The sequence below is a fragment of the Parambassis ranga genome, chromosome 14 (genome assembly GCF_900634625.1).
Source record: "Parambassis ranga chromosome 14, fParRan2.1, whole genome shotgun sequence".
Taxonomy (NCBI): domain Eukaryota; kingdom Metazoa; phylum Chordata; class Actinopteri; family Ambassidae; genus Parambassis; species Parambassis ranga.
Genome location: NC_041034.1, coordinates 3,671,880 through 3,685,029, shown reverse-complemented (window position 1 = coordinate 3,685,029; position 13,150 = coordinate 3,671,880). Strand labels below are relative to the sequence as shown.

The following is a 13,150-nucleotide window of genomic DNA, read 5'->3' as shown; positions in this document are numbered from 1 at the left end:
TCTCACTCATCATCATCATCATCATCATCGTCATCGTTTTTTGGAGAAGTTGCCCTAATTTTTTTAAAGTCTGGCTGGAGTTTGCACGTCTGCTGCTCTGTTCATGATTCAGGACACACTTCTCTCCACCAACACAACACATTGTTGGGAGGCAGACGCCAACTTTACTATAGGAATATAGGACGATGTGCAAGATATGATGCAAATGAGATCCAGCTGCTCTGTGTCTGATAACAAACAATGTAATTCTGATGAAAATCCAGCAGCTGTCTGCTACAGAAACAGGCTCATGTTTCCTCTGAAGTCGGGATTTTCTGTGATTTACAGGATCTTTGTTCACACACACACACCTCTGCTTCATCTGTGCTGATAGTGAAGTGCTGTTTGCTAAAGAGCAGGGTGACATGACTATATGTGTCAGAGCAAGAGTAAAGGAGGACTCTTGAGTGCAGACGGAGAGGTTTGTGAGTCTGGAAGCGAGGGACGGGCTTAGTGGATAGATATTAGATTGGTGTCATGAGAGAGCATGTTAGGGGCAAAGATAGCTCCACGCTTTATCTGAGCTCTCTCTTTACTGTGTCAAGCACTTCTTTATCACCTCGCTGTTAATCTACACCCTATCTCCTTTTGCTTCTGGGCTTCTTAGTTAAACTTTTTATTCTTTACCTTTTTTTTAATTAGTTTTCTGAGCCTATTCATTCTTGGCAAATTATCACCATTAAAGAAGTGATGCTTATTAGTAGGTCCTGTTGCTAGTTTTATAATGAAGTGGGTTTTTGTGTGTTATTTCAATCTGATTTATGGAGATTTGTTCACACAAGAAGGTCCAATCAGCCTCACCTCAGCATCGATTTCAGTGAATCAGTTGATCCTTATAAAGTGGCTTAATTTAAGTCCCTCCATTCAACACTCCTCACGCCTGAGAATTCCCCTTCTAAAAACTCACTTTGTAACACCCAGCTTCCCAAAAATCACACTTATATTTTCAAAGAAAGCAGCTGAATGTTTTTTCCCCCATAACATAAACTGCAGCAGGATCGTCTCTTTATTATAGTTATAGAACAGTTCTCATGTCTCTTTTTTCTCTGAGACATGTTAACAGATACCTGCACGATGATATTACACTGAGTGCATTCGCAGCTCCCATGTGACATCGTGTAGCCTAATCAGAGTCTGATTGTTGCAAATTTTGATTAGACCAATTTTCAGTGTTGTTTGTCTTGTTTAGTGTGTTCTCTTTTGAATCTACCTCAGGTTAGAGTTTGTAATCAGCCCATGTAGAAAGAAGTGTGCTAGTTAGATATTAAAAAGGAAGAAAGGGCGTTTTTCTTCTTTCTCTCCTTAAGAGCTTTATAGATGTTTCCTTAATAGTGTCATGTGCTGTTTTACGACACCACATTGTTAATGTGCAGTGTCTAACACTGTGGAGTTTTTCAGCCTCTAAACTGTATTTCCAAAATCACTGATGGTTCATCAAATGACAGCCCGTCTTTCCTCCAGAGCCTTTATTATTACTTTGAAGCCTGTACCTTTAAAAGGACTACAACATTTCCCTACTTTACGGCAAACGTCACATTGGTAAACGAAGTTCAAAGCCACGGCTGAAGCGGCGAATACACCGAAGAAAGTTTTGAAATGACCGAGGAGTCCATACTTTAAATCCACTCATTCATTTATTCGGAACTTGTGGCAAAAATACTGAACACGCATTATGACAGAGCAAAGCAAACGAAGCTGTTGTGGGAGACATGCGCACTACTACTGAGCATGCGCACATCCTCTAGCTGCGGACCGGTGTCTGCCGGGAGTCCACGCAGAGCGCGAACACAAACAGGCGCTTGAATGACAAAGTAAAAAGATAAAGCAAGAGCTCGAACAAGGATTAATATAGACCCGGTTTTCACTCGCTGGCGAGAGCTGTAAGACGAGGAGGGATGTTCGACTGACGTCACGGTGACCTGGCGCTGTTACTGTTACCATTAAGTAAAGTTAGAAGCTAACATGCTAGGTAACTTGACGATAGTTTGGATGACACGGTTGAGCACACAGCTCTAGCTTGGAAGGTGTTTGCCGGTGTCTTTGGCTGCTTGTCAACAAATGTGTGTGTAGAAAACCTGTATGACAGTTGTGGCATTTGATAGCATTCATCAGACTGTAGGGGGACCTCGCAAGTAAACCCTCCAAACCCTCCATAGTGTTGCTTTAAATAGCATGTCTGTGCAGAGTGATTCATTTTTACAGCCACCCTCCAGTGGTCATTTAAAGAACTACATTGGCCCTATTATTTATCCCCAGTCTTTGCCTGTTGAATCATTTCCTTGTTTATTAATACTGCAAATGTGCACAAATTAGCAGGTGCTGGGTGCGCAGCTGTATCTCATCAGCTTTCATTTGAGCTCAGTACTGATTGGACTTTTGCAGATTAAACCTGGGAAACAGACCTTCAACTTTCTGTGCACTCTTTACAAGAGAGACACAAAATCACACTTTTGTTTGACACCTGCACAAGTGGCCATTTAGAGGCATACGCTGAGAAAATGGCTCTGGGAATAGCTATCTTTCCCACACCGCCTGAACTCCCTTTTTGTTGTCTTTAGTGTTGCAGATATGATCAGTTGATTTTTTGGCCGGTCTTAGGAGGCATGGGTTTGCTGCATGGTATCTGTGATCTTACTCGATGAGGGAAGGAAATGGATATGTTGTTGTCTTTGTATCTACCTCCAGCCTGCAAAAGCAAACACACTGTGGGTAGTGGTTTTGTGTGCCTCTGGAGCCTGTAGGCTAGCCTGGGATAAAGGCCAGTTCATTCATGTGGCAGAAACAGGGTTTTTACTGCAAATCAATATTTGTATGACTTCTGGACTAAAGATTTGAAGCAGGATATTATTCTCACCTGGAATAGTTTAATGAAACCAACATGAGACTGTACGTATAATGCACCATTTATTTCCTGTACTGACTCAGAACTCGTGTTTACATTTGCCTGACAAGTGGTGTCATTGTGTCTCCTAACTTTGGCATAGTTGTGTGATCATTTACGCTCTGGCTTTTAACAAAGAGTTGCATTGCATATCTTCTTCAGAATTAAGTGTATAACTGTGATTGTTGGCAGGAATATCTTACATGAGAGCTTCCAACTGGCAACATATGACACTATTAAATATGCAGACAGAAGATAAGCTTTGCTGTATTGTATTAGTGAGATAACAGAAGCAAAAGATGTTGCAACAGACATCATATTTAAAAGTGCATACTTGCACAAAGGCTGATTTTAGTCTGTGATTTCTGCTACTTTGGCATTTTCAAGGCTTTATTCAGGCTTTGTTGCTTCAATATAAACATCATTATTTAAAAGGCTGTTTTAAACGCTCACACTGGCTCTTTTGCTGCCCAATAACAAACAACTTTGTGGTTTTTATGGAAGGATTTGCAGTGGTTATGGGGATCTTATGCTGTATCATTGTGTTACATACAAAGGAGTAGAGCCTGAGAAATAAAGCCTAGCCTGCCTATACAAAGACTCAGTCTGGTCTCTGTGGATCCGAGTTGGATTTCCATGGGACAGTACCAACAGACGCAGAATAAATTCCTACTGGAGGCATTTGGATAGACATACAACCAATCAGAGATACAAGGCATGTGATGTATGCAGAGCGACAACCAGGGCTAGTATCAACAGAAGACATCCCGAATGGCGTCCAGTGGAGGAGGTGTTACTGTGAATGTTATAATAGGGTGTGTACTGAGTGTGGATAGGGGAGGGAAGTGTCAGATCTGTTTCACAGATATAATTTCCACAGAATGATTGGGTATGGCTGGGTATGGGTACATTCTGAGGGTTGATATTATCAGGGCAAAACAGACATATTGGCTTCATTGTATATGTTGATAGTCACTGATCTAAAAAATGTTATTTTGTGCAACACAATGCAGGGCGAGATGTGGCATTTGTGCAGCAGGATGTGCTGTAACTCTGGTGTTGACAATAATCTCACCACTGTTTTCAGCACATGGAATGACAGTGAGTTTCAGTCTCATAAAACTATGTGAAATCCTCATTTAATGGCATGTGCTTATCACTGTGGCCTCACAGCAAGAAGGTTCCTGGTGCAGGGTTATTCTGTGTGTAGTTCGCATGCGTTCCTGCATGGGTTTTCTCTGGGGACTCTAAATTGGGTGTAGGTGTGAGTGTGTCTTGTTGTTTGTCTCCCAGTGTCCCTGTGATAAACTGGCAATCTGTCCAGGTTGTTCGCTGCCATTACTATTTGAGAAAACACAAAAGAATGTGGCGTTTTGTGCACACCAACCTAAACAACACCAACCTTTTTATGTGTTGACACACGAGTCAGACATTTTTTTTCCTTCCTTGACATATAATTGCAGAAATTCATGCGAAGGAGGTAGGATAATAGATGACTCTAACCTGCAGTGGTCTTTCACCTCAGGTTCGTGCCCTCTCTGTGGCACCATTGTATTGTTTTCATGAGCATCAGGAACATCACCTCCATCCGTTTTATCTCTTGCAGTCTGGGCTGGGCATTAAAACTCAGCTGCTTAAGGTTAGACGGGGTAAAAAAAAACAATACATGAGAGAAAACATGCTGCAGGCACAAAAGACAATCCCAAGTGTAATGCATTGTTAGAAAATTATGCTGCCTGTCAGTTGCGTGACACAATATGTTACAAATTACGTGACTATTTTTATATGAGAATGGGTTAGTGGAGACAAAGAAAACCTAAAACGTAGAACTGAAGAAGCCACACGGGGGAGTGGCGAAACGTCCTCAAAAAATCTTTGATTGAGGCAATTCAGTGCCTCAATTTAAACTACAGACAAAACATGACTGGATGAATGAGAGCATCCACAGACATGCCTTAAAATGTGCAAAAACTGTAGGTTATGTGACTGGAAAAAAACATCCAGGAATATACAAACACTTTTTTTCCATTTTCAGCCAAAAGCCAGTAATTGTATCTCCCCCAAAAGGAACATTTTTTTCTGCCTGAAATGTTTTGCTAAAAAACAAAAGGGCTTAAACACATTTATCTGTAAATGCTTCTGAACACAAAAGCACATTGTGTACCTTTTTTGCATTGCTAAATGTTGCATATGCTGATCCCAGCATTTTGGCTGAGGTTAAGCTTCACACCATAATGATGATACCTTTTCACATAAAGTGTTTGTAGAGGGGAAAAAAGAGCAACAAAGGCCTCTGCTTTGACAGTCTCCTTTTAGTCACGGATGTTTTTCTGTAGCTATGAGACTGTCGCATTTTCAAACACCAACGTGACATTGAGCTGTGATTATAGCTGGATACCTGTCTTTGAATGGCAAGTCCTTGCAAACCATTCCCATGAATCTCCTGGTGAGAATTGAGCTGAGACTGACTCACTCATTTGTGTGAAGTGGCGACATGCTGAAGGCTCAGCGGGATTTCTCTGTCAAGCTCCGGATCACGATTCAGTGGTATTTCGACTTCACAGGCTGTGCTTCACTTCCATGCCACATATCATCGAAGATAGCAGCCTTATACATTAAACCATGTCACACATAAAAAAAAAAATCATCACATTCCTAGTGATTCTGGTGCACACATGCAAATGATGGCTCGCTGATTAAGACTCCGAAATATTTTAAAGACTTTTCGTTCATTATGGAAGAGTTTTAATTTGTTAGCATGCAGGAAGGAACAAACACCGGGTGTTTCTCTGTGCTGCATCTGAACCCCAGCAGTGTCACTGCAGCTTTAGCTGCTGCCGAGAGATGAAATGTATTTGAGTCTCAGTAAAGGATATTCTTTTGATTTAAGGCATTATTGCTTCTAAATCATCTGTCGGGAGAAGCAGGGATGTGGAAAATGAGTACAAGAGCAACCTGGAATGACTCAGCGAGGCGGCTTTTATAAACACAGAATACATAAAAGAATGTTTAGATTGTGTTGCTGCTGCAGAAGATTAACCTACAAGAGACCAACTGCATAATTGTTGTATTCTTGTCAGTTAAAGGCTGTCGCAGAGTGCCAACTACATGCAAGTGTTAGTTCATGGAGAGCATACACCTTTTTGATAGGAAAAAGGAGCTTCTCAGGGGGGACGTGAGACAATAGAGGTTTACAAGAAATCTTTCAAAATGTTCAGACATCCTGCTTAACAGTGCAGTTTGCAGCTTGTGATGTGCAAAAACAAAAGAAAGATATTACTGCTCACTAACTGTATGTGTCTTGGCTGTGTGACTGTAAATTCATAACCTATCTGCGCATTGAGATTTTGCACTCCAGTGAGCATAAAAATTTCATCCCTTGGTTTCATTTATACAAGAGTGTGGGCTGAACACGGTTGTTCCTGTGAGCAGGGCAGGCATAGCAATTTGACTCTTGAGTCTTGTATTATTGTGCTTTGAACTCCACCACCCTTGTGTCACTATTACACCATTTCTCTCAATGCAGCCAGTGACTAATGTATATTTTGTTCTGTCTTCTGTGTTTTTCCCCCCAAGCTGCCATTCAGGTGCAAATCACTCCATCACAAGGGGAGATCAGCCTTGGAGAGTCCAAATTTTTCCTCTGCGAAGGTAAGAGCCATCTCAACAGCTGGATGCAAATGTCACCTCATATGGCAATATTGGCAGTATTAATTGAGGTCATGTGATAAAAGTGATGTGAGTCATGTTGAGTAATGAGGCTGTCGCACCGGTGAAACACACACACACAGGTAAATTGATTGCAGGGTTTATTCTGTCGAGGCAGTGGGAAGATGAGATCACAGGCAGGTAAGAAAGAGGGCTTAGGAGAAGCGGGAGAGAGGAGCAGTCTGCAGACATAATGAGACAGAGGCTTTTGACTTTTTCACTGTGGAATGTACATGTGCACTTGTCAGCTTCTCTGTAAGATGTAGGTGGTTCTTTATATTAAGGCAACGCAGCTGTCTGGCACAGATTTTTTTTTTAAATAACGCCTGGCCATGTATTTGTAGCTTTGATTGTTATCAATCAATTAAATTGCCATTATCACACGCACAGATAACGTTCAGTCGATTACCGCTAGGATAATTAGTAAGGTTGGATGGAGGATGGCACTCTAAAACTGGTGGTGTCCACAGGTGTGTGTTTTTTCAGATTGGCAATGGACACTTGATAGATGTGGCATTAATTATACTAACTAATTATCACTGCCCTCCTCCTCCGCCTCCTCCTCTTCCTCCTTCTAATGAGTAGGTGTTTGACTGCTGCAACATGCAGAGAGTTTCACAGTCACAATGAAGCCATTAAAGCACAACTCAGTATTTCTTGTGCGTACAGAACATGAAACCTTGAAGTATTAAGCTATTTTATTTATTTATTTATTTATTTTTCTTCTTGTTCTATGAAGGAAATTTGCTTCAGTTTGAACTGAAATTTCTCGGCTGAAAAGAGTTCCAAAATGCATTCAGAGCTCTTTGAATGTGTCTCTGAAGAGAAGAGATAGTATTCATATATTTTTTTTTTTTAGGAAAGCTGTCACCGGTCGTACTTATCTTTATTAAAAATGAATGAAAGTAGTTTTCCTTTAGTGAAAGTTGCCTTCTACTAAATAATCCTACTGAGTGAATAGAAATGAATTATACTGTATCGCTCTGGTTATTTGGTCTAACTTTTCTTAAAAGACGTTCACTATAAAGTTTTGATTTGACAATAATGTCTCCAAGTTATCTTCACTCCAACTTTATTTGGGAATACAAAATACTTCATTGTTCCGTTTGTTTTTCAGTGGTGGGAGATGCTAAAGAGATAGACTGGTACGCCCCGAGCGGTGAGAAGATCCTTCCAAACAGGCAGGACATCATTGTGAGCCGCAGTGACGAATCCACGTCAGCTTTGACCATATACCATGCAAAAGAGGACAGCGCCGGCATCTACAAGTGCGTGGCCAGGAATGGTGACAAAGAAGCCCAAGCTACGGTCCAAGTGAACATTTTCCGTAAGTTCTCCGATGTTTTCCTTCTGATTTTTTGCTGCCAATCAAAGGTATTGAATGAGCAGTGTTAGACATAACAAGAGCGCCACGAGGGGCCCTCCATGAGTAATGCTTTTAAAGAGATGAGGATTTAATATTTTCAGCCCTAGACACTGAAGATAAAAATGGGAAAGAAAAAAGAAAAGAATGCAGCCATTCTGTATTTTAATTCCATCTCTACAAAATATTTCATCAAGTATGTAACTTTTTATTCTAAAAGGAAGGAAGGCAGGAGTCGGCCTTGGAAACTGTTGGTAATAATGGCGGATATGTAGCTGTCAGTAGTTTCTTACATTACGCTGATTGACAACCTCTTGATTGAAGCTTGGCAAAGACGTGCTGTTGTGTGATAATCTAATGAATTGTGCAAACACTACCCACCTAGTTGGGATACCAAATCAGCAGTTTGTTTTAAATTCAGCCATGAGGCTCTGTGTTGGCACACACCCTCCATGTCAACATATGGGTCCTATTAGAGGTCCTATTAGGTCCTATTAGAGGGCAGCTAATGTTGTCTTTATTAGCTCTTTGAACTGTTTTTCCTCCGCTTCCTTCCTCTGAGGTTACATAAAAACCAACCGAACTTTAATACCATACACTGCCTGTACCTGTACCGTGTATTTTTTTTGTTTTTTTGTTATATGTGGCTCAGGTGGTTGAGTGGTTTTTCGTTAACTTTGGAAGTTTAAACCTTGGCTACATGCTAACCTGCTGAACCTGCTGATTCTGGAGTAGCAAAGTACATAAGATCATTCAGAATCAGAATCGTGTTTATTGCCATGTAAGTGAGAGGATTCACATTAGTAGGAATTTGCCTTAGTGATTGGTGCATACATAAAAACGTATAATAATTAACATGAAATGTATTGCTCAAACTAAGGTAAATAAGATAAAATAAGGTCAAGTAAACAATTTGCTTGCAGTCTTTGAGAAAGTTAACATTTGTCACATTTCCTTGCAGAAAAGATCACCTTCCTGAATGCTCCCAGCCCACAGGAGTTCAACGAGGGCGATGACGCCAACATTATCTGCCATGTCGTCGGTTCTCCGCCACCTAATATTTTTTGGAAGCACAAGGGCTCCAGGATCCATCCTGCCCAGGACGGTGAGCCAAAACCAAATAAAAATGTTCCACTGCCTGAGCTGCTTTCTCACCTCCAAACCTGTCATCCTGAGCAGTCCACCTGGCAGTCCACTGCTGCCTGCCAGTTCATGCTTTTCCAATCAATTTGCCACACTCTTCCTCATCTCCTTCTCCTCCTGCCCATCGCCTATGAACAAAGCCATGCATTTTCAGAAGGAAAGTAGTTTTAGACCTCATAGACCATGCATGAACATGGAAATTGTATTTTATGGCCTGGCTCCAAGTCGTTGTTGTCACTAGAAAAGATGTCTGAGGGCAGATTGGAGTTTAATTTCCCCAAACGGAGGCAGAAGCAGAGCTGTAAAAATCTGAAAAACTATATTTTAAAAAGGGGAATAGAGAAAGGAAACCAGAACAATTTTAGGGTGCCCCTGCTCCCAGTGACAACAAAACTACAATTGTTAGGAGGACACAACCTGGTTTTGCAGGTTAACATGTTTGGTATTGAATATCAAACATAGGAATGATTATTGTGGGTGTACATCCTTCCTTTGTCAGCTTTACCCATTGCTACAAGTACACTATTAAAAGTGCACTTCACTAAAAAAATCTATCTTCTCAGTATATCAACAACTCTCCCTGGCTTTAGGCTTGAAAGGAGGTTGTGAAAAGGTTGTTGCTCCTTTACAGAGAAAGAAAGCTATAATTAGTTTTGATGTGCAGCCGTTGCCATGGATTCCAACGGTGACTCACACAGTCACAGCAGGAAAAAAAAACAAAAAACAACGCAAAACAAAAACATAAAAGGTTCTATAGAATCTTGTCAAACCGCCACGGTATTGTCATCCCCTTCCTCCATATGTTCTAAGACGGTAAAACACAGAAGGTGTTGAGTTCTGTGGGACCGAAACAGAGTGTGAACACATGAATGAACAAGCACACAAAGTGGAGCTGAAGGAGTTTTGAAACATTTTGCTGAGGACTGAAGGTCAGCACTGGAATCTACTGTAGCTGCTGTGAATGCAAACCTTTTAAGCACTGCTTCCACTAATAAGATAAGGAGGGCATTAATGGTGTAGTCAGTGCATTAAAGCAGACAAAAGCTGCTTTCTTTGGACAGCAAAAAGAGTTGAACTACAAACTTTAGGAGGTAAAGGTGAAGTGGGATGCTGGGTTTTGTTTCACACTTGAACCGGGCTCTGTTCTAACCTCAGAGTAACCCCTCCCCCCCGATGACCGCCCGAAGAGCCCGGAGTCACCGCAGTGTTGCGCTAAGCCCGCCTTTATTCTTGGACGCTAGTCAAGGAATGTGTTTTTCACTGGAAAAAACCACTAATTGTAACCAACACTGAAAACTGCTTATGTAATTTTCCTCAGAGCAGCAGTTGACCTAACCATATACTGCATTGTTCAGCGAACCTCCCCAAAAGAACTCTAATATGTGTCAATGTGACATGAATAAAGAGATGGTCAACAAAATATAAAACTGCTGCTCTACCAAAATGTTTTTACATGTTATGACATTTCAACACTGAACATGGAGGAGTCGGTGATTTATTATTTTAGTAGTGGGGGAAGATTAAACTACACTGTAAAACAAGCTCTTGCGCAGGAAACAAAAAGCAGCTGTGGTTGCTTAAGTTTGTAAAAACATATTTAAAATATGTAACTTTTAAGTAAATTTCACTCAAATGTCACTTTTACCTTAAAACAATGTTTGTTTTTCTGTGAAATTGAATAAGATTTTTTAGACTGCATGTAAATGTTTCTAAAGGAATGTGTTTGATGGCAGCATTGCCATGCTAATTCAGAAAACATGTATTGTAATTCTAATAGTTTTAACCATACAATTTGCAAGATATAATGTAAAGTTGTGCACATCTTTACATTGTATGACATGTATTTTTAACTTAATTGTGCAACTATTACAAAGGCTAATAAAAGGCCTGTGTTGCTGCAAAAGTTACTACGGATCAAAAACAATCTTTCACAATACTAGCCATGAAGTGCTACCCCAGAATCAATACTAAAAAACAGCTTTGGCCATTCACACATTCTGTGCTTTTATTGTGAAAATATCAGATTTTCTGTGAACCTGGGCCAAACCATAGACTATAAATAAACAAGGACAACATGGCAGCTATCCGAGAGTGAAGACAAAACATTTGGAAAGCCTCCTGGTGGCAGTTTATGGCTTGTTGGCTATTTTTTTTTTCTTTTTTTCTATCACACCTGTCTGTGCTCTAATGCTCTTTTCCTATATGTTCATGTTTAATTAGTTATTGTTGGCTAAAGGAAAAAAAAAAGTAATGTCTCTGTCAGCAACCAATGAAACGCCCCAGCTGTGCAAAATGTTCAGTGAAGGGTGTGCTGTGGAAGTGGGTGGCTGTTTTTCAACCTCTACTCCACACTTCCAAGTCCAAGATGGCATCTTGTTCCTTCATGGCAGAGCCTGTAAGCGAGGTGTTTTGACCTAAGTGTTGTACAAAGTGTGGAGGTGGAGTCATGTCATCCATCTTTATTTACAGTCTATGGGGAAAACGTATATTATTATATTGCATTATATGCACATATCAGCTACACTGGTAAACTTTAAAAATTCATTCTAGTGCCCAAACTGGTCATAGTAGTTCATGTAAAATGGGTTTACACTTCAGTGGATGTTTCCCATTTAGACAGGTGGAGTAATTGAAATATCATTCCTACTCCTTAGCCCAGAATCAGTGTCATGGGTAAGCTTAACAAGTACCTGGTTTTTAATCCAGTTGGATGGTTTTAGTTTCCCAAATAAAGAAAAGGAAGTTAATGACTCAGCTGCTTGTCTTCAGGCACTTAAATCTGATGAGGTCTGAGCTCTGGATTTTAATAAATGCTTTTTCTCAGGAACTTGTCGGGAACAACACCTCAGCTCAGACAGCTCACTCTGTTACTAGATGTTGTTTTTAATTGTAGGTGCAACAGTTTGTCAGGCTCTCTGCCTGCTGGAAAACATTGGTAAAATGTGTTGCCTGTAGCCTGAGTGTCATGCAGCGCTTTGTGTTATTACCACAGCAGTTTTTTTTTTTAATCTGACCTCCACTGGAAACTGGTCTAATAAACTGAAAATAACTGTTGTGAACAATATTTTGAATTGCCTCCTTTTCCCGTTTGCCTCCTCTGTTTTTAGTGCGATTCAGGTACATGCCTAACGGCCTGCAGATACGCGGCATCAAGAAGACGGATGAGGGCATGTACGTTTGTGAGGCTCGCATCATTGTCCGGGGAGAACTTGACTTCAGGACGATAAAGGTCGTCGTTAATGGTGAGCGCTGCCTCCGTCACCTTGTCTGCCATGCAGTTCAGTGAAGGGCTGTTCTTGCTTAACATAGCAGGATACAGTAATGATGATGCTAGACATATTTTTCAAGCCTTTAATTTTATTCATAAATCTTCCTAATGATGATACCAGTCTGTCAGTCCATCCGTCCAATGATATCTTTATCAATGACACTGACACACCTGTAGACACTGATACCTTCATTTCAGGAACAACATAACCTTTATGTGTTATTCTCTTTACAAAGGCAAGCTGTCCTGTAAATGTATATTTGCTTGTTTCATCAAACTTGTAATCAATAATAATACCACTTTCTGCGATCAGCCTTGTTTCTGCCACCTGCTGCATATTTATCTCGTGTCTGTCTTCCAGTGCTTCCCACCATCCGAGCCCGTCATTCAGAGGTCAATGCTACCGCAGACATCGGTAACTCGGCGTTGCTGGCGTGTGACGCAGATGGCTTCCCTGAACCCACCGTGACCTGGGCACAGTACGTCCTTTTCTGTTTTACTGTTTGAATGAATGGGGCTCAGATTCACCACTTATCAGATGAAAGTTTGATTTCACATTAAACCTTTAACTTTTTTGCAAATCGGAGAAATCTAGGTAAGTTCCACATAAAAACAAAACACTGATTGCATAGAAGACAATACAAAAGACAGTTAAGAGCTTGTTCAGATTAATTCAAGCTAGCATCTTAGTTCAATGACATTCTATGAAACTACCTTGAATAAGTCAAACTTTGGAAAATATATATAT

The 13,150-nt window shown here is 40.6% G+C and overlaps 1 protein-coding gene across 1 annotated transcript in view; it reads left to right on the top strand.

Annotated features, from left to right (window-relative positions):
* The window catches only part of LOC114446068 (neural cell adhesion molecule 1-like), a 220,654-nt gene that overhangs the window by 152,954 nt on the left and 54,550 nt on the right, over positions 1–13,150 (top strand). The window contains 5 exon segments of the mRNA XM_028421484.1: positions 6,497–6,571; positions 7,746–7,955; positions 8,953–9,096; positions 12,242–12,376; positions 12,764–12,881. Of these exon segments, the coding sequence (XP_028277285.1) occupies positions 6,497–6,571; positions 7,746–7,955; positions 8,953–9,096; positions 12,242–12,376; positions 12,764–12,881 (682 nt within the window).